Here is a 20162-nt window from a genome sequence, read left to right as displayed (position 1 = left end):
AAAGCAGTAACTATTTCACTGTATCACATTTAAACTTGAAACATACTTTAATGTACAATCCTATAAATACATATACTCAATTATACTGCTTTTTACACTAAATACTCACCAAGTGGCAGCGGATATTTAAGTGACTGAGCTTTTAACTCTGTACAATTTTTTCTTCACTGAATACAGGAAAAATACATATAATTTAGATCTTAAAATATTTGACATAAAGCAGTCATATAGAGCATTCTGTATATCATCGTTTCTATGGAAAGAAAAGTATTCTGATCCCACATCAGAATCCAAGAACGCTGAATTTTGTTTCCTGTGAAAACCTCACAGCGTAGGTACATAAAATAAAGTTATGGAATCCTAATGCAAGAGCAAAACTAAACCACTCTGTATTAGTAAAAATTAGTAACCAATACCACTTAGTTATCTCTTATGTCATTTCTAATGCTGAAAATGCTATTTTTGTTATACCTTTAAAAAAGGAAAGAGAGAAGTCGTGAGGTTACTAGTAAACATGCTACAGTACTGAATGTCATGATTTTTTTGAGGAATGTCTTGGGAAAATTCAAATGCAATTTCTTTAAAAGAAAACATGAAATAGTTGTTTTAATTTCTGGTATAATATGTATTACAAGTACTTTGTGTGACACAGTTAATAATAGCATTATTTACCTATGGATTATTTGCATCTTTTTGAAGACTTCAAGTATGTAATACAATAGTAAATCTACATTGTTCGTATCTAAAATGGGCATATACTTCACCAATTATATTTCTGATTTTACCTTGATTACAAATATTTCCCTAAGAAGTCACGTTTGAAACTATGAGAAGACATATGCTGAAACAACCTGTGACCATGAATCACAGATACGGTACTAAATACTGTATTAGCAATTCATTAACAGCTGACCTCCTAAAGCACTAAGGTAGCTCTATACAATAGAAAGCAGTAATAGAGAACAGGTATTTTGAGAAAAATATTCTCTTTGTCCTTCCTTATTTTATATCACAAACCTACGATGAGGAGACAATTTTTTTTCTTGGTACCTTCTCCTTGCACAATGGAGGGTGTCTTTCTATGAAATTACATTGACCTATAGCTGTAACGACACTTTCACTGAAGTTCTTTCACCATGATTTTCTGAATTAGACCAGAGATTATTCAGCTAGCTTGATTTTCTGTTTCCAGTAATAGGTTATTAGAAGCATATATGAAAAAGAGAAAAAAAGTTTAATTAAAAACATATATTCCAAATGGTAATTCTTCACTCTCTGAAAAACAAGCATGTACTAGTTGTACCTTCTAGGCAGTATGGTCAATGGATTCCTGCAAAAAGAGTTAAATTATTTATAATCCTCAATAAATCACTGAAGTTATTTTTACAGAAGTATAAAATTTTCAGTGCTATTTTGAATTTGATAACAAAGGAAAATTTTATCAGTTCAATACTTATCCCAAATATTATCATTCACTGTATAATTCAAAATATATTTCACTATAATTAATTCCATGCATTCCAAAGCACAGATATGAGTGCTAACTGATGTTAAAAAAAAAAAAAAAGTAATGAAAATAAGCACAAATATCCTTAAAATTAAATGGCTTTTACAGTAACTTCTCAATCTTGTTTTTAGTTTACCTAATTATTTTCTAATACTACAGGGAAAAATTACTTTGATATGTACGCATTTGGTCTGTATTCAAAATAACTTTCCTATGTTCTCATGTATGAGAAAAAAATACTTTATTCAAATACAGATGGCATAATATATCTTACATTTATAGTTAGGATAAAAAAATAACCTAACAAATGCTCTGAATGATAGGAAATTTTTGCATGACTGCATCATCTATTCTTATAATCAAATACATAGTAAGAAGAGAGGGATCTACAAGGTTAAGCGAAGTCTACAAAAACAAATAAAACCCGTAACAATTGTAGGCAAGAAAGTTTGTCTCAAATGATCATAAAAATACGTATTTACTAAAGGTAATTTCTACTTTTTCAAAATTGTCTTAAAATTATTACAATAGTCTCTTTGAAATTGCTTATAAAGTAATGTAAAATATATAATAAGATGTGTTCTGCTGCATTGCTCAGAATGCTATTTGTCCTGTGGCTTCTTCATGAACATTTTAAGAAGTCCTGTTCCCTGGTCCTATTCTGCAGATGGATTAGTGTACAATTTAATTAATTCTTCTGGAAAAATCGTGCAATAGTTGATTAAAAATATCCTATTTGGCTCACATTTCTGAACACAGAAATACATGAAAGAACACAAGCGTGCAAATACAGACCAAGAAAATTCCATCAATCAATCAATAAATACACAAATTAATAAAAGAAAGTATTTTGAAGCCGTTGCCTGTGTCTAGAGACAATTTCCAGAATATGCTGGAGATTAACATGTGCAAATGAAAAATGCTAAATAGTATAATGAATTTTCACAAGGACTTCAAAAATACTAGTGTGGCTGTATTACATTCTGTGCTAAAAATCAGTTAATAAGAGATCTAGGTAAGTATGTCAAGGACATATTATGACACAAAAATTACAATAACAGTGCAGTCATGCTAAAGCACAGCTAAGAACTAACATTAGGAACACAGCAGAGACACAGATGTTGGCTATGGCAAAGAGCAATGAAGAAGCTGGGACAAAAATTTAATATGCTGTGTCACCCTGAAGCAAAACCAGAAACCATGCTAGTGATATTTTTCCATTCTTGCAAAGAGCATTATCAAAACCAGAATATACCACGCAAGCAGAAGTCTGCGTTCATACAGATCCATAAGGTCTGTCATCTTATTTAAATTCGAAATCCCATACACAGCGTCAAACTGTGTATTTGGGGCAGCCCTAACCTTGGGATCTACGACCACCAGAACCTTATAATCCTTGGTAAAATCTTTCTGAGACTTATCTCCCTCCTGCGCTAAGTATGGAGAGCAGGCATCAGCACCATGCCTGGCACCGTAACGCACCAAAACAGGAAGAGGAAGAGGCAGCACATCTGGGAACATGAGTACACTGCACTCGCCCAGTAGTCGTCAGTAGAAATCCCCACCAGGAAAAAAACATTGGAGCTGGTGACAAATACAGATATAATCTCTATAAATTAATAATTTCAGTAAGTCTCAAGTCTGTCTGAAATAATAATGGACATCTACTAAATTGGATTTTTTTTTTTCCCTAGCAAATGTTATAGTGGGAGAGATGTAAAATACATCCTATGGTGTTTTCTGCTAGATTGAATAAGTACACATGCTTTTACTTCTTAGTGCTGATAAAGAGTATAAAAAAAAGACAAAACAAAAACTTTAACAACCAGAAGAGTCTTTGTGGTCCAATACCTATGATTTCTGCTCATTCACTGAATTACTCTGTATCACTGTGGAGCGTGAATAATCAGTGAGGTCTGAAAACCTAAGTGGTCAACACAGTTCCATAGAGATACACATATTTCTTTAGAAAGATCAATGAGCAAGTATTTCAAGAAGCACTTACACTCCAAGACATTGGAAGAATAATTTCAATAAATAAACCATTGAGTGCCCTGAAAATGATAAAGACAGACAAGTTCTTCAGAAGTTACCGTTTTAAGGCACTTTGGAAGTCATAATAAAACATTAAGAAATCAAAATATTTTTCATCATTAATGTTAACCACAGAATTTTATAGAATTCACAAATAAATATGGTTTTGGGGGGGGTTGGTGGTGATTTCACCCCCTCTGCCCTCAACCTCATCACCAGCATAAAGCTAAAACATAAGTGACAAATCTTCAGCAGAGACTGTGATAGGTACAGCTGATGTTGTGATTTATTCACATAAACCCCACATTCCCTAAATTAGGAATTTAACATTTCACAGTAAAACACCTTTAATTTTTCATGCTGATAGCAGTCTATTTCTCTGTCATTGTCAAAGAAAACAAAACTGTTCCATACAGGTCTGCAAGTAAAATTATCCATAATGACAACTCTGAAGTATCAAAAAGTGCTTTCTGAAAAAAAAAAAAAAACCAAAACCCCCCAAAAAACCCAAAACACCCCAACGGGTGAGGACTTTCAGCTCTTGCAATATTCTTACTCAGAATATGTAGCTTAACCCAAATGAATTCTACAATAATCATAAAACAGGAGGTATCTCATAACTTGAGATCAATTCTACAGATTCTGTAAAAGCAAATATATGTATTTTTTTTAATTTTGATAAAATTCTTGTCATGCTATATACGCTATTCTACTACCTGACTTTTTCTGTCATGCTCTTGCTTCCCAAACTTCTCACATGATTTGTAGTTCCACATGTGAATATTTCCAAAGTCCTGACTAGCTGATGCTGACCTGACTGGTCAACGCACAGCTCCAAAACCATGTCCCTGAGCTCCCAAGGCAGTACCAGAATGATGATAACAGTGCATTTTCAAGGGTTCCACATGCAGAGGAGGTATGCAGTTTTCAAGGTATGATTGCTAGGGAGAATAGGGATGTGATGAGAGTACAACATCCACAAAGAGAAAGAACAGCTTCTGGGACAGAATAACTTATTCAGGTACCATGGAGTGTTCAATCTGCACAATTCCATTGCCATTGTAGTTCCAAAAGTGTAATTTCTTAGAAGGGGAAAATTAGCTGATTACGATGCTTAGAAATTGTCATCCTTTTTCAATTGCAGAAAGCTGTACTTGGGGAGAGGTGGATGGTGTGATTAGTGGTTGAGTTTGATTTATCAACCATTTATCCAACTCCTACTGAGGAACTGTAGCACCAAATGAGATGAAGCTGTATGGTTGCCAAAATGTGCATTTTGAGTTGGCTGAAAGCAAGAGTGGAAGGTGGAAACAGATGCAGAAGTTGATGACTCGTTTGTAGCTGGATTTTGATAATATTTCTTGGATGGTTAGAGCAGCTGTGACTTTGTGTTGATTATCTTCTCTCCTACAGAGTTTACCATTTGGCTGACAAAGTACTCCTTTATCCCTTGATGCAAGACTGAAAGCAAAAAATCCCTACATTTAAAATTTAAACAAGTTGAAATACCTTTATTTGTTTTTCTTCTAATGTTTAAAGCTTATTTGTGATCAAAATGCCATTACTGTCAACAGTTACACCACTGGAGGTCAGTTTTGCCAGTCACGTATTTAACAAATACGTCTTCTGACATCTTGTGTACTTTACTGCTATTTTGTATGTGCACTGCATGTGTTAACAACAGAAAAGATGAAGAAACAGTGGCTTAGAATTGAGAATTGTTTCTTTTGTAAAACATAGTGCAACACACTCAAGAACAGTCATTGTGAAAACATACAACTTGAGTAAAAACTGCAGGACTTTTTCAAGTTCCTCCAAAGGAGCTGCTGCAGATGCACATGGTAGAAGGTCCTCACATTGGGGCGGGGGTGTGGGGAGGAAGGAGGGGAAAAAAAAAAGGAAAAAGAACCTGTTTTAATTTAATGCCTAGCTCTTCCTTCTTCAGACCAAATTGTCAAAAACTGCCAACTCATTATGTTGTCTTGGTCATGTTGTGAATATGCGTCACTGAATTTTCAAGGAGAAAACAAATACTGGTTAATAGAATCATCTTTGGAATTTCATGAATAACAATTTTTTTGGGAAGCTTTCTGATCTTGGGTTGTGTTGATACCCACATGAGAGGAAAACTTCAGATCACATACTTCAGGCCGATGTTTCTTATATGTGAGATTTAAGCAGATCGCAATTGCTCATGAAACTGTTCCTTGAAGCAGCATGAAAGACAAGAACTTCTGCAACCTGACATGCTGATACTAAATGAAGATAAAATTCCAGAAGTCCATTAAATGCAAGAGACCAGCAATTCCTAGTCTGAAAATCTACCTTTGATGATGAGAAAGGGCTGTTAGTCACAACAGCCATCATCGTGTAGAAGCTGATGGAAGCTCCCTTCTGGATTATGGATGGTATATTCACAATATTTCCCATTCTCTTCAGGTAAATGTATTCTATCCATGCACCTGTTGGAGACAGCAGAAAATTCCAGAGTATTGCTACGTGCATATGCCTTAATGTCCAGTGAATCAGAATAATGCTACAGCAGTGTCTCGGACTTCAGTGATTTTTATAGGAGACCTTGTGATTCTTTTAGAACTGCAGCTCATTAAATATATATGTCAGCACACTGCAAATTCCTGAATTTGGTAGGATTTTTTTTTATTTTCCACAAGGAAGAAATTATTGAAGAACCCATTGTTTGTAGATCTATAGTGTAACACCAGGGAAGTCACAAAAAGCTAATCTTGAAGAAAAAATATCGTTGTTTTGATTTTCTGGTCATCTGCAGACATAGCGGTTACTTTTAAAGAATTCAGATTGGAAATAGTAGCTGGTTCTATGCAGGTTGTAAACAGCATGTACAGTCTCAGGAAAAATGTATTCTTGAAAGCTTCATATAACTTTTAGAAATTATGAACTGATATTTGATTCATTCACGCTGGCATTTCTTTCAAACTTAAGTTGTTATATAATAAGATGACAGAGGATATCCAATACACCAAAACCACTTACTAAGACATGAAACAGAAAACTGAACTTCTTTCCTTGATTTGTTTTTACTCACAGAAGAGTATGGAAGAAAAATAATAAAGAGAGAAAATATGATGATTTACTTCTGCTAAAGATGCAAATCACAAGAAAGAAATGGTTGATGGTTATTAATGGCAAAAATATTAGCATCATATGAAAAAAGCCTGTAGAGGAAAACAAACAGCATTGGCCATAAAAAATAACAATAGTAACCACAAATGAGTGTTTATAACAGAAATATTACAGCTGAAATAATTACATACATACTTTGCAATTAGAAATTCTGATCCACTCATAAATACTGTATTTAATGGGTTTATTCCTAAGCATTTTGCTGATCTGAATCTACTCCAACACTGCTATGATGCCATTAACATGGGTGACTCAGATGGATTCAGACCAGCAAAATGCTCAGGAATAAGACCATTAAGTACAATGCTCTTATTCGGTACAGACCTCACATAAAACAGCCGCTAAAAATAATGATTTTACTATACAATTACGTCTTACTTTAGACAATCAAATCTTATTGTAACTTGATTCCTTGGATAAAGAGGAATGAGACACAGGTGATTATACCCCAGCTTTGTAAACCTTTAAAATGGCTGCAAAGCATTTGTAACTTCAGTTCAAATTGGAGTCACAAAGTCTTCCTGCAAGGAAGGGATGAGTAAGGGAAGACTAGCGCAAGCACAGGGCTCCAGACGTATACCAATATGGAATCCAGGACTGCTCACACTAACTGTGATTTGCCATAATTTATTCTTCAGTGATTACTCAATCTCTGTGCACCTGAACAAGAATAATCACGGTTAAATATATACAGCATCAGTAGCACCAAGTATGATTATTCTGACTAAGCTGTGTTTCTGTTTGGCTCAGTTCAAATCTGAAGTAAAAATTACTTCGGCTGTAGTTAAATATTACTTCAACTAGTACAGTGAAACTGTACCACTGTGCTACATCGAACTGCCCATACAGAATAAGTTACAGCACTGTGAAAGAACAAGGGAACATCAAGCACTAGGATCCCAGCTTTCCTTCAGGCAGGGATTGTGGCCCAGGAAGCATGACTCCCCTATTAGCAGTAAAGGCTCTGCACTGTTCCAGCAGCGCAGGGTCTTGGGACTCGCAAGGGGTTGCCTTGGTTTGAGGTGATTTCAGTTTGCTTTATGATTGCAAGTCCCTAGTCATCAGATAACTACCCACATTTGTTTGTGCCATGTATGGCAAAGGTCTAACAAACAAACATTAGCTCTTTATCTTAACTGGGATGGCAGGAGGCAGTTCTGTGGCTTTAATAACCGACAGGGGAAAACATCAAAAAAACCCAACCAACAAAACAACCCATAGCTGGAAACCCAAGAAGACAAAGCATGTACGTTGACTGCAGTAGAAAATGGACAAAAATAACTTCAAGTTGACCCAAGGCAGGGAAGGAAGCATAGTTTTGGTTAGGTTTCTTTTTAAGGGGTTGGGTGGGAGATTAAGTAATTTGTATTTTCCCCTGGAGAAGAATTTAGGATGCTGATGAATTGTCAACACTTCTCTCCTTTTTCTTTTAATTTTTTTTTTTTTTTTTCCCAAGGAAAATAGGCACTGTCAACCTCAGGTCTCAGAGGAATACTGGAAGGGCGAGTATAACAATGAAAAGAAAACTATGAAGATTTTATATAACAGTTTTAACTGTAATGTTATTTTTTTCCCCCTGTATTACTTACATAACTTGGATTAAAGTGTTTGTATCATTGTAACAGGACTAAGAATAAATGTGCATTTTGTTTTGTTTAAACTGATAAAACATCACCTGGACCCATAAAAAATTCTTGGACAAATATGGGTTATACACCCCTCTTGTTCACAAAACTCTTCTGTAAGATTATAAAATAGCCTTTAAAATGACAACTACTCCAAGAATCTTAAACTGCGCTTAATGAATTTGTATATACATTAATTTCATTTTCACAGAATTCAGGTTCAAACCATGACACAGTTTAGCTTTAGTTGCAGGGATAACTGATGTGGTGAAGGTATGCAGTTATATACTGCAGAACAGAACATCCCACATAGAGCAGCACAAGATGTGCTTTCTCTGGGGAAGGGAAAAAAAAAAAAAAAAAGGATCACATAAGTTTCACCAATAAGTTTCTCTTACTGGTTTGTTCAGTAGTTGTATGCAGCTTGGGATCCTTTCCAGTTTTCTGTAAAGGTGATGTATATTTTATTAAAATGACTGTGGCTAGACAGCAGATAGGAAGTCTGTCTGGAAACTGGGATGAGGTGGAGCCCTGCAGGGGGATATATAAGCAACAAGGCTTCCTTAGGGGAAGGAAAGGCACGGAAAGCCAGAAATGCATAACTTGAGTCATGAGGAGCAGGGGAATTGTCTGCAGGAGGACACAGATCCAGATCTGACAGATCAAAAAGCCTTTGCTCACAAGCCCAAACAATTCTGTAGGGCTTTTTGCCACTGAAGAAACAACAGGAAATTATTGTAGTAGCAAGCAAACTGGAAAAAAATGTGCTAACCTGAGCATATCTCAAAGGGTGCAGAAACAGTTGTTTTCAAGTTATTTTATTGAATTAGTCCCATCCAATAGAGTTTCTCTATTTACATTTCTGAATTTATTTATATGTTCAGATATAACTAAAAGATTAAGCTGATCATATCAGTCAAGTTGGGTGGAAACTATTACGGAAAAATGTGCTGCTACTAGAGTCTGAAAAAAGTTGGAAAGCAGATATTGCAACATGGCAGCACAAAAAAAACATCTGTCATTCTGCTAGGGAAAGTATCACTGAGAAAAAAAATAACCTAGAACCAATCTATAGCTTATTTTCAGTCAGCTTACAGCATTTCCTACTCAACTGCACAAGTTAGGAAACAAAAGGAGTATATATTATTAAATTAAATTACCAGAAGTTATTGCTGAAGAAACAGATCTGTAACAACACATCAATTGAAGAGACCATGTGGATAAATTAATCACAGCTAAAAAATTAGTCCCAGCTCTAGGATTCTCAGGTATGCAGGAAAATTGGGAGGAGGGAGTGAGACCTGGAGGAAGGTAATCAGTTTCTGGGTGAGGAAGGAGAGGAAAAAGAGGAGTGTTGAAAAAAGTGAGAGAAACAACTCTGCAGACACCAAGGTGGTAGAAGGAGGAGGGGGAGGAGGTGCTCCAGGCTCCCGAGCAGAGATTCCCCTGCAGGCTCTGGAGAAGACCTTGGTGAAGCAAGTTGTCCCCCTGCAGTCCATGGAGGTCCACAGTGGAGTGGATCCACACTGCAGCCCATGGAAGACCCCACGCTGAAGCAGGTAGACATGCCCTGAAGAAAACTGCAGCCTGAAGCAGGGTCCTGGCAGGACCTGTGGCCCATGAGGGACCCACACTGGAGCAGTCTGTTCCCGAACCCTGTGTAAAAGATGCATTCTGGAATAGTTGTTGAAGATCTGCAGCCTGTGGGAAGGACCCATGTTGGAGCAGAGGAGACTGTGGGCAGCAAATGGCCTTTTGGTAGGCTGCTGGTAGGGGTAAGAGTTTTCTTTCTCTTTTATACAGCTACTACCTCCCAAGGTTTCATCCAACAAAGTTACCAATAAAATTGCCAAAAAATACCATTTTGATAAGGATATCTCATGAGGGAAAATAAAACCCTATGTTACTTAATATTTTGGCATTTGCTACAAGGTGCATGATGCATGCGTAATTTTTTATGACCACACCATTTCAGTTTAACAAATATGATGATAAAGGTAGTAAAGACAAAAGGACTGATCTGTTTATATAAATCCATACATTTTCATACAGAATTTGTAAAGATTTTTTAACATAATTAGGGCATATTTGCTAAATACGATAACCTGTGAATTCAGGAATTGTTAAAGAATATCCATGAATCCTAAATTTCTTAGATGTCTTAATTTTAAAGGCCTACAATATTGCTTTTGGGTGAGATAGCGATATTTTTATCTCAATAGAGATTACTTTGGTTTTGGGATTACTGAAATCACTTTGAATCTGTGATAAGGAAGCATTGATAACTGTGGTCTAAATATTTTTGCATGTTCCACACTGTAAATATTGTTTTTCTAATCAGTATACATGATTATTTCCACCCCCCCGCCCCCCATTTATAAGCTCTAAAGAAGCCACTGCAGGTTCTGATGAGATTCTGTACTTATTTTCACATTTTCTAGGTTAAAACAGGAAAGAGATATTGATCAACAGACCATAACTCCAAACGGGGCTTCTGAAATATGCTGGTAAAATAGTATTTATTCAGTTTGGAATTCTAAATATTCACAAAAATGTATTCTTAATGCAAATTCCGGTATAAAATATCCACTTTTGTATACTATTTTAAGAAGAGGAACATTTATAGAGTACTATGTTAATTCAACCAATTTTTACCAACTTACATAGCCCTGAGGGCTGTAACATTACGTATCAGCTACCTATAAGATATATTAAAGCATGTCAGACTGTCAACTTGCAGTAAGGTGAAGATTACCACTTTATTCACACAAGCAGAAATTTACAGAAAGAAAAAAAATATCTTACTGTTGATACCATTATTTATGTTATTGCAACATTTAGAAATTTTAATAAAATAGGGTGAGTCCATGCATAGATGGGGGTTATTTTGACCATGAATCAGAGCTCAGACCTATGGTTCAGTTAAGCAAACATAAGAAATAGTTTGCTGAATTTCAGAAGCTGTCAGTAAGGGATGGTACAAACAGTCTTCACTTTTCACAATGCAAAGAAAACAGACTCTTGCGGTATGCTTTAGGTTAAGTCACAGTCTCCTAACTATCACAAATGATGGACATACACTGGTCCATCAGCATTGTCATGTTAAACTGCCGTAACTTGACTGTTTGAAATCCGAGAACTGGTATTAATAGGAAGATAGTGTATGAGTAGACGCACACAGGGAGATGGTGCAGTGAAAGAGATGGTGCAGTGGAGATGTGACAGGAAAATGTGTTTTTTTTAACAGCACACTAAGGACATTCATAAATTATTAAGAACTAATTATTACAGAGAGTTTAGATAATTTGTTAAACAAAACAAACACAAGTTGAAAAACAGAACCCAGGCCACTCGCTTTCACCCTGGTTTTGCCTAATTTTCTCCTAATATATAAGGGTATTCAAACTGCCTTTCAGGTGAGGAAAACTACTGACAGGTTTTAATAGCATAAATAACATTTTGCCAGCATTCCACTGATGATTCTGCTGTTGATTGTATTCATTTCCTATGAGTTGCCATGGTATCCAGAAAATGTAACATTTCCGAAGTCTCTGGAAAATGTCCTATAGCACATCAGTGAACACCACCAAATGACTCTGGTTTATAAAGTGTGGATGTATTGCCTAATGTATCATCAAATGCAGGATCTCTATTTCATCAGAGAAGTATCAACTATTTGCAAGTTATTAAACCATTAGCAGATAATACAACTGAAACTTAGGCAGAAGCTCATAAAACGATCTTTTGTGTAGTGGAAGGAATGAACGAATATTCAAGTCCAAGCTGCACTGGTATTGAAGGAAATGTTGGTCCATAAAATGTTCCCTGATAATTTCAGTCTTCATTAATATAACAGACGGAATATCATCACTGATGACTGAACAGAAAAAAACTAATATTGGAAAGGAAAGAAATGCCATTTCCAAGCTTGTATGGCTTTATTTCAGCCTGTAAATGCAGCACCACAACCCACAGAAAGCACACAGAAATATCTACTTGATGCATGAGTAGTACACAAGCGAATGTATTAAATGGGAAACAATTTTTAAGTATGAAATATAAGTAATGTAGAAATAGGATTATCCATTTACAGAATGGATAAAAACTTTGTACTTAATTTCAGTTTAGGTATCATGTTAAATAACTGACTAAATTAGTCATGTTCCTAAATAAAGATCCTTCTTTCCCTAGGTTGTTTAAGCTTTAATACAGAAAAGGTATTAAATTTTACATTTTATTGGCTTTTTGTCGTGTTTAAAGAATCAGTAACTTTGTCTCTGCTTACTTAATTCTGTCCCAGTGGAAAGTGACCTTAAGTTTTATTGAAAGGAAAAATGTGAAGAAGTGAGAGAATTCTGAGCTAGTGTAATACTAATACAGTTATATCCACACAACATGAATACATATATGGGTATGTGTATGTAAAGCCATTTGGGTCTACTCTGGGTAACAAAGTGTTAATTTCTCTCCTAAAAGAGGAATAAATCTGAAGGGCCTTCTGCCCATGAGGCTGAGATTTAGTATTGAGTTGTCAATATAACCACAAACAAAGCCTGCATGGGGGAAGTGGCTAGGGTACATCAAAATAATTTCTGGCTTCAGTTTTGGCTTAATTTACACATCACTGCAGATACTGTTACCTAAAGGAGTGTATGGATCTCAGATGAGTGATTGGGCTACTTAAGCACTTTGAAATATCCACATTGGCTTGCAGCTTTCCTACTGTAAAGCTTCCTCAACTCTCCCAGGAAAGCTGCTATTGATTTCTAACTGCATACAATCTTACCCCTCCAAACTACGAAGATACTGTCACCTCCCAAAATTGTACACTTTACTTTTCGCTCCTTCTAGGTAACTGAAGAGTTTGTCCCGACTCCGTATCAGTGTACCTGAACATTCCATAGAGAAGATGAAGGAGCACAAATCATATGCAGATTTTTATGGATCAGATGACTGGTGAGAGTACACTATTCAGTGCTCATATATGCTCCGTGTTTTGCATATGTCACAGGGTATAAATCTGTATATTCTCAACAGCACTAATTACCTAACTTCTAAGGGCACTCTCCTGTTTTCTGCTCACTTATTTACTTTCTCCTTCTAGTCACAATATTCTAACTCTTCTGTTTCATAGCCTTAACATGTGAAGCCCACCATGATTCATTTTAGAGTTAAAAACAAAATAAAAAAATCTTTGATGCCTGATTGAATTGTTTGCAGAGTGTCTCAATTGCATAATCAAACACAATTGCAGCTGGCTACATAAACTGTTCTGGTCTGCAGCCCTGTGCTAATATTACAACACCAAAAATATTCTATGATATTATAAGTAGAAGCTGTTCACACAATTTGTAGGTGAAACAGGTTATAACAATTTTCTTCAATAAGCCAAGGAGACTTGCCCCTTACATTTTTCCAAGTATTCAAAGGAGAACAGGTCCGGAGACTAATTTACAAGGACTGGGATTTGTACAGCTCAGAAAAAGAAAGAAATTCTCCTGGAATCAATTAAAATACCCTAGATATATCTATGTTTCCTCTTTTGGGGTGATTAATTTCAAATAAAGAGCTTATCCTTGACAAGCAAGAATGTAACAGAGCTCTCACTACTATCTCGAAAGGCAACAATTCGCTGATGCTGTAACACTGCTTCTTTTTGTGCAGTGACAATAGCATATACAGGGAGTCAAAAAAAAAATCTGATTCTTTTTATTAACATTTGTAATAGCTGAAGTGGAGTTAAGAGGCTTTGGGAAAAAGCAGAGTTGACCTTTCAAAGAAAAAGACAAAACAAACCCCAAATCCTTTACCTTTGCCTATTGCCCGATCATGAAAACTATGAAAAACTCCGCAAGCTCCAAATAGTTATGATTTGCATACCAATATAAAGTGAATTCAAACTTGGAAAAGAATTTAATTATTGGTCTGAGATCTGCAATATTTAGAAACAATGCCATAGGAAATTTCATGGGGCCACACAGATTATTATTGCAATGGTTGGTAGATGGAAAGAAGCCAACCTCAACCTATCTCTGTAGTCTTCACTATAAAGCTAAAAATCAGAGATTTTTTTTTTTTTTTAACTTGTGGATATAAGAACAGTGTAAGGTATTTCAAAGACATTTGATGAATCTGTATCAAATATATCCAAAATACAGTTATCATTTCATATATCTCAAATCCAACACCCAAGCTGCAAATCCTATTTCTTTTCTTTAGTATTTTTTGTTTGTTTGCTTTTTTGTTAACCAGTTACCCCACATATGAGGCAGTATCAAAACCGATTATCAGATACTGGACTGTGACCTCTCTGCACTGACTTCTTTCATTCATTTTACATGTTTAGATCATAAATTCTTCAGGGTAACAATTATCTCTTTGGACACATGCTGCATACAGTGGAGCTACTGTCTCATATCGAGCTCCATCTGTTACTGTCATTTGTATTCCAAAACAGGGCTTGAAATGGTAATTACAAACAACATTGGTCAGCTTTCATATTTCTGCTAGAATTAGATACCAGAAAAGTAGAGCATGAAACTGCGCCCTCACACTTCTGCAGTACGTACAGGAATCTATGACATTTTTGTATTGGAGGATCAGGATACACTCTCCTTTGGGGATGTGCATAGATATGCATGAGCATGTCCACAATCCATTTTATAAGTGACTACAAAAAATCAAATCCAATCACCATCCTTCCTTCTGTTCTACGAAAAGCAACTCTTCTCCTGCCTCCTCTTTTCACTGGGAAAAGGGCCAGGCCTGCTGGATGCCCAGAGGCCTGTAGGGATACGCCATTCCAAACCACAGCCGAAAGGGGAACGGCCAGGTTGGCACGTTCGCGAAAGGACGTGGGATGCTGGGGAGATGGGGACTAGAAGCACAGAGGCAGAGTACATGCACCAAGAGGAGAGTTTTGGCTTGACACTGCAAGAGCAGATGAAGCTCTGGTCTTTGACTAAACCTCCATTTTCATTTGCAAATCTTTAAGTGTGAGCCAAACACCTTCTGTCATGCATAATCGTTCATTTACTCAGGCTTACCCGCTCTCATGTATTTATGGGTTATAAAGCCATAAAAGGATTACAGAGGTCATCTAATGTGAACTACTGGAAAACTTTCCATTTAAACTTTCAAGAGAGGTCAGAGGAAGGGGAAAGACCCCTTTATTTCAAATTCGTAATGAAAGAGGGACCACACTGTGTGGTAGATTGTTCCAAAAGCTAACTGATAAAAGGAGAGAGGAAAAGGCTTCTTTGCTTCTGGTTTGAACTCACTTGGCTTCAACTTTCAAATACACACTTCTGATGTACTGAAAATCCTTTATCAAAGCTATATTTTCCTAAGAGATAATTATAGACCTCTTACTCATTAACATTATCCTCCTTAAGCCCAGCAGGGTTATTTCTTTGATCTATGACTTTGGTGCATATTTTCCATTCTTTCTGGACATAATAATTTCAAAACTCAGAAAAGCCTATGTCCCGGTTATAAGATCTATCTATCATTTGAAAGAAAACATTTTGAATCCATGCAGGCTAAGAATGATCCAACATTCAGCCTTCTTTGTTATCCAAATGAGGTATGCTTGCATTTTAGCAAAACAAGAATAAGATGATTGAGGAGCTACATACTAAAAGTAATAAAACTATAAGTAAAAATAAGAACAACACTTTCTGTGTTTTTTAATCATCATCATCATGTTAATATTACAGTTTAAGCAGTTCTTCCATCCTCTGCAGAAAATAAAATCACCCCCTAAAGATATCCTTACTTCCAACAAAAACGTTGGGTGAAGTGCAGTCTTATACCAAAAAAAAAAATTAAAACTTGTAAAAAATTCATAAGATGAATTCACTGAATGTAGATTATAATTTTAATGTTTATGCAAGTATGTCTGGTGATTGGACATTACTTCCAAAGTTATCACATATAAGTAACAATTTCAACTTAAGACTATGTTACAGCCCATTTCCTTCAATTCACGTTTTCCTTCTCTTTCTGTGTGCAAAACATTGCTGTATTATTCAACAATTTTTCAATAATTTAATCACTGCCATTTTTGTTCCCTATTCGCCTAACTTGTTAGGAAAACACAAGCCAAGGCTTTGGCATCCTAGAGCTGGAGGTCCACAGGGCAAATGCAGCAGCATATTTTATAGCTCAAGAACATATACAGTATTTCAAAACATTTATTCAACATTCAGCAAAAACTCTCCCATGAGAAATACACATTGAGTTCTTTCATTGGCGAGAACAAAGGAAACATATAACTGCATTTATCCTCATTCTTTTTATCTTCCACACACAGTATATCAGCACACTGGTAGAATGTGAACATAGGTTTTAGTTTGGTTGTCAGTATTATTCAGTTGAACCACAATTCATAGAATGCTATGGTAACACATCTAGACAGATTAACCAACTGCAGTTTGAATTTAGAATGTAGCACTGTCCTATGTAAGCACTGGATAAAATTCAGGTTTCAATTGCACCAACATTTTTTAGCTTATTTCTGCGATTTGCTTTCATTTTCAATTTCTGATATAACAAAGTTATTTTAGAAACATTCCAAACATAAGTGAAATGCTACATTTGTAACGTTTGAACCAAGTATAGTTTTTGTGGGTCAGAAAGATGACCTTTGACTTGAAATATTTAAGGAGGAAAGAAACTGTTTTCTTTTAATGCAAAACTATTAGAAAAAATATTATACAAATACTGTTAAGTTGCTCCAAAATGGAAATCACAGAGCAGGAAAAATGTAGACAGAGACTCACATAAACGGCCTCAATTCCAGGAAAGGTGAAGTCAGAGACTAGACCAAACCAGACATTCTCCTTCAGAACACAAATAATGGAACTACGTAATTCCTCAATATACAGCAATTCCCTATAAACTGAGTGACTTATTATGTGTCTAATTCTCTCAGTGGCATGAATAGCTGCATAGGTTTTTGAATTGTTTTTTAAGCAACAGCTATAATTATGCAAACATATCCAAGATGACTGTATTTTGCTATTTGATTATTGGGAGTAAAAATTCTGAATTAGCCTGTCAGAAAGATGGTATCCCATACATTAATCTGCACAGAGAAATTCTGTAGAGAATTTATGTCAGCAAGCTAAGAAGAAAATACTTATTCAAATACTAAAAGAAAATTATTTTTAAAAAGGAAAAAGAAAAAGGGGTCTGTAGAAACAACTTGATATCTGCACAGTTAGGAATAACATTACACCGTTCCCTTTTGCTTTCACCATTCCATCTACTCACAGCTCTTGTTCCCACAGTAACTGATTTTCTTCATTGTCAAACTGTAACCTTTCTCTACTCAACTTACTTTTGATACAAAACATGAAAATGGGAAACCAAAATGGGAAAATAGGCTGTTTGTAGTTACTTGCTCTGCATGAAGAAAGATATATGAAAAGATAAAAATAGGAAAAAATGCCGTCAGAAGTGGGAAATAAAGAACTCCAAAGTATTCCGAACTTTTTATTTCAAATTTCTATAAGCTCCACTGCATTTTGAGAAATATTGGACAGAGTCCAAATATAGTCAAGAAGGGCTATGGGAAGTCATTATGATCAAGATGAAATTCAAACCCTTAGCAGGGATTACGTATGAAAATTTAGGTCTGATGAGATGAATTACCTTTCAGCACTTTAATTGCTTTTTTCGAGGGGTGGGGGTGGTGTTTGTTTTGTTATGTTTTTGTTTGTTTGTTTGTTTGTTTGTTTTTAATTTAAAATTTAGAATCTCTACATCTCTCTTATTACCTTGGAAAATAGCAATTCCTTCCAATTCCAGAGAAATCTAGAATTAATTTATACATAAATTAATTTTCTGCTTACAAAAAGAAGATTAGCCAGACAATACATATTTATACATTTTAGACATTAAAGGCTGATTTACCTTGTCACCTTCAGAGAAAGTTACTCCATCAATGGCCCTTTTCCAAGTAATCTCTGGAACAGGTTCTCCTTCTGCTTCACAGATGAGGGTGGCTTTCCCATTCTCAAATGTGGTTTCATTTTTAAGTTGTATTATTTGAGGCTGTACTGTTAAAAATACAAATTACATTACTCATCCTGCACGAAGAATGTCATGTTAAACCACTTTTTTTTTTTTTTTTTTGTGTTAAAGCACATTCATGTTTTTTTTATTTAGGATTAACTAAAGGTTTAATGTTGCCATCTATAAAAGCAATCAACTTTTCTGACTTTAAGTTGCACAAACAACCATTTCTGGATGTCTGATGACATGGACTCCTGGCTCAGCATGGCTTACACCCCCAGAGCTGCCTGCGATCTCTCTGGTGTAGCATGGGATGGGTCCTGGCTGATGAGGCCCCTGTCCTGGTAGCTGTGTTCATCTGCTTTGCTCCTGGCTCACTGTCCCTTAGGGACCAGCCAGACATTGCTACTCTCTGGCATTTCAGGAATGAAGGAAAGATTCAGCAATTCCATGATGGTCCTGCACCCGGGCAGGAGTAACTCCATGCACCAGTGCAGGAAGGGTGCTGACTGGCTGGAAATCAGCTCTGCCTCCTCTTTAGGGCCCAGGGGGTCCTGGTGGACAAGAAGTTGACAATGAGACAACAATTCGCCCTTGAGTAGAGAAGGCTCCAGGGATCCTACCACCTGATAGCGGTGAGGACAGATCTTCTCAGTGGTGCCTGGTGACAGGAAAAGAGGCAACAGGCACAAATGGAAATACAGGAAGAGGAAAAACCTTTTTTACTGAGAGGGTGACTAAACAGCAGAATAAGCTGCCCAGGAGACTGTGGAGTTTCCATCCCTGAAGATATTCAAAACCCAGCTAGACATGGTCCCGAGACACCTGCTCTGCCTGACCCTGCTCTGAGCAGGCAGTTGGACTAGATGGTCTCCAAAGGTGCCTTCCTGCCTCAGGCATTCTTTGATCTATGATAACCTGTGTTTGTCTTCAAATACAAACTATTAGGAAAAAAAAGAATTATTAATATTCTTGGACTTCGATCTTCAGCAATATCTAATTGCCTTACACAAATTACTGAACTTAACAAAATCCCCTGATAACAAACATATTTTACTGGTATTAACAGTATTAAGAACTGAAGAAGTGATACAAAGCTATTCATCCTTACTTACTAAGTAAATTGGTGGTAAGATATATTTAAAAAAATTCCAGATATTGTTTGCATTCTTCAAATCCTTCCACTTTATAGCCACAAGTACACAGCAACTACAGCTCTCAATCTACGCTGTACCCTGTCAGGTTATTTACATATGCAATACAATTTCTGGTTACATGTGAATACTTTTCTTTAGAGGATTTATCTGTACAATATCATAAAAAAAACCCTCTGTTGTAGAACCGAGGATTTATCTGTACAATATCATAAAAAAAACCTCTGTTGTAGAACCATGCATAGACTATTACTCTCTTCCATGACATTCAAGTCTCTTCATAAAAAATGTTTTGGTCCTATATATTCACTCATATATAACCATGAATAAGTTTCTCTGAACCTATCCAATTTACTCACTGAATGAGACACACATCCCACTGGAAAACCTAGCGTGTAATCATGTAATAAGAATATGATTCAATATGTTTACACCCAAAGCCACTGAATTAAGTTTACATGAGTAAATTTAATTTTGGCAGCTCTTAACATTGACTTTGTAAACATTAAGGACATTTGTTGAAAATAGTGTATTTTCTATGTAGTTTTCCTGAATTTTGTTTTTGAGGAAGCACTACTGTAGTATATTCTATGAAGCAGAAAATAATCAGAGGGGTAACCTATTTTCTAACAAGGTTACAAAAGTGTATGCTACACAGAA

The 20162-nt window shown here is 35.9% G+C and overlaps 1 protein-coding gene across 1 annotated transcript in view; it reads right to left on the bottom strand.

The window, feature by feature from the left end:
• Positions 1 to 20162, bottom strand: part of NCAM2 (neural cell adhesion molecule 2) — a 305551-nt gene that overhangs the window by 102600 nt on the left and 182789 nt on the right. The window contains exon 8 of the mRNA XM_009882029.1: positions 18247 to 18392. Coding sequence (XP_009880331.1) covers positions 18247 to 18392 — 146 coding nt within the window. The remainder of the gene's footprint in view (positions 1 to 18246; positions 18393 to 20162) is intronic.

This window comes from Charadrius vociferus, unplaced genomic scaffold (genome assembly GCF_000708025.1).
Source record: "Charadrius vociferus isolate BGI_N301 unplaced genomic scaffold, ASM70802v2 scaffold401, whole genome shotgun sequence".
Lineage (NCBI taxonomy): Eukaryota > Metazoa > Chordata > Aves > Charadriiformes > Charadriidae > Charadrius > Charadrius vociferus.
The sequence above is the reverse complement of the archived record's forward strand: the minus strand, read 5'-3'. Positions and strand labels throughout refer to the sequence as shown.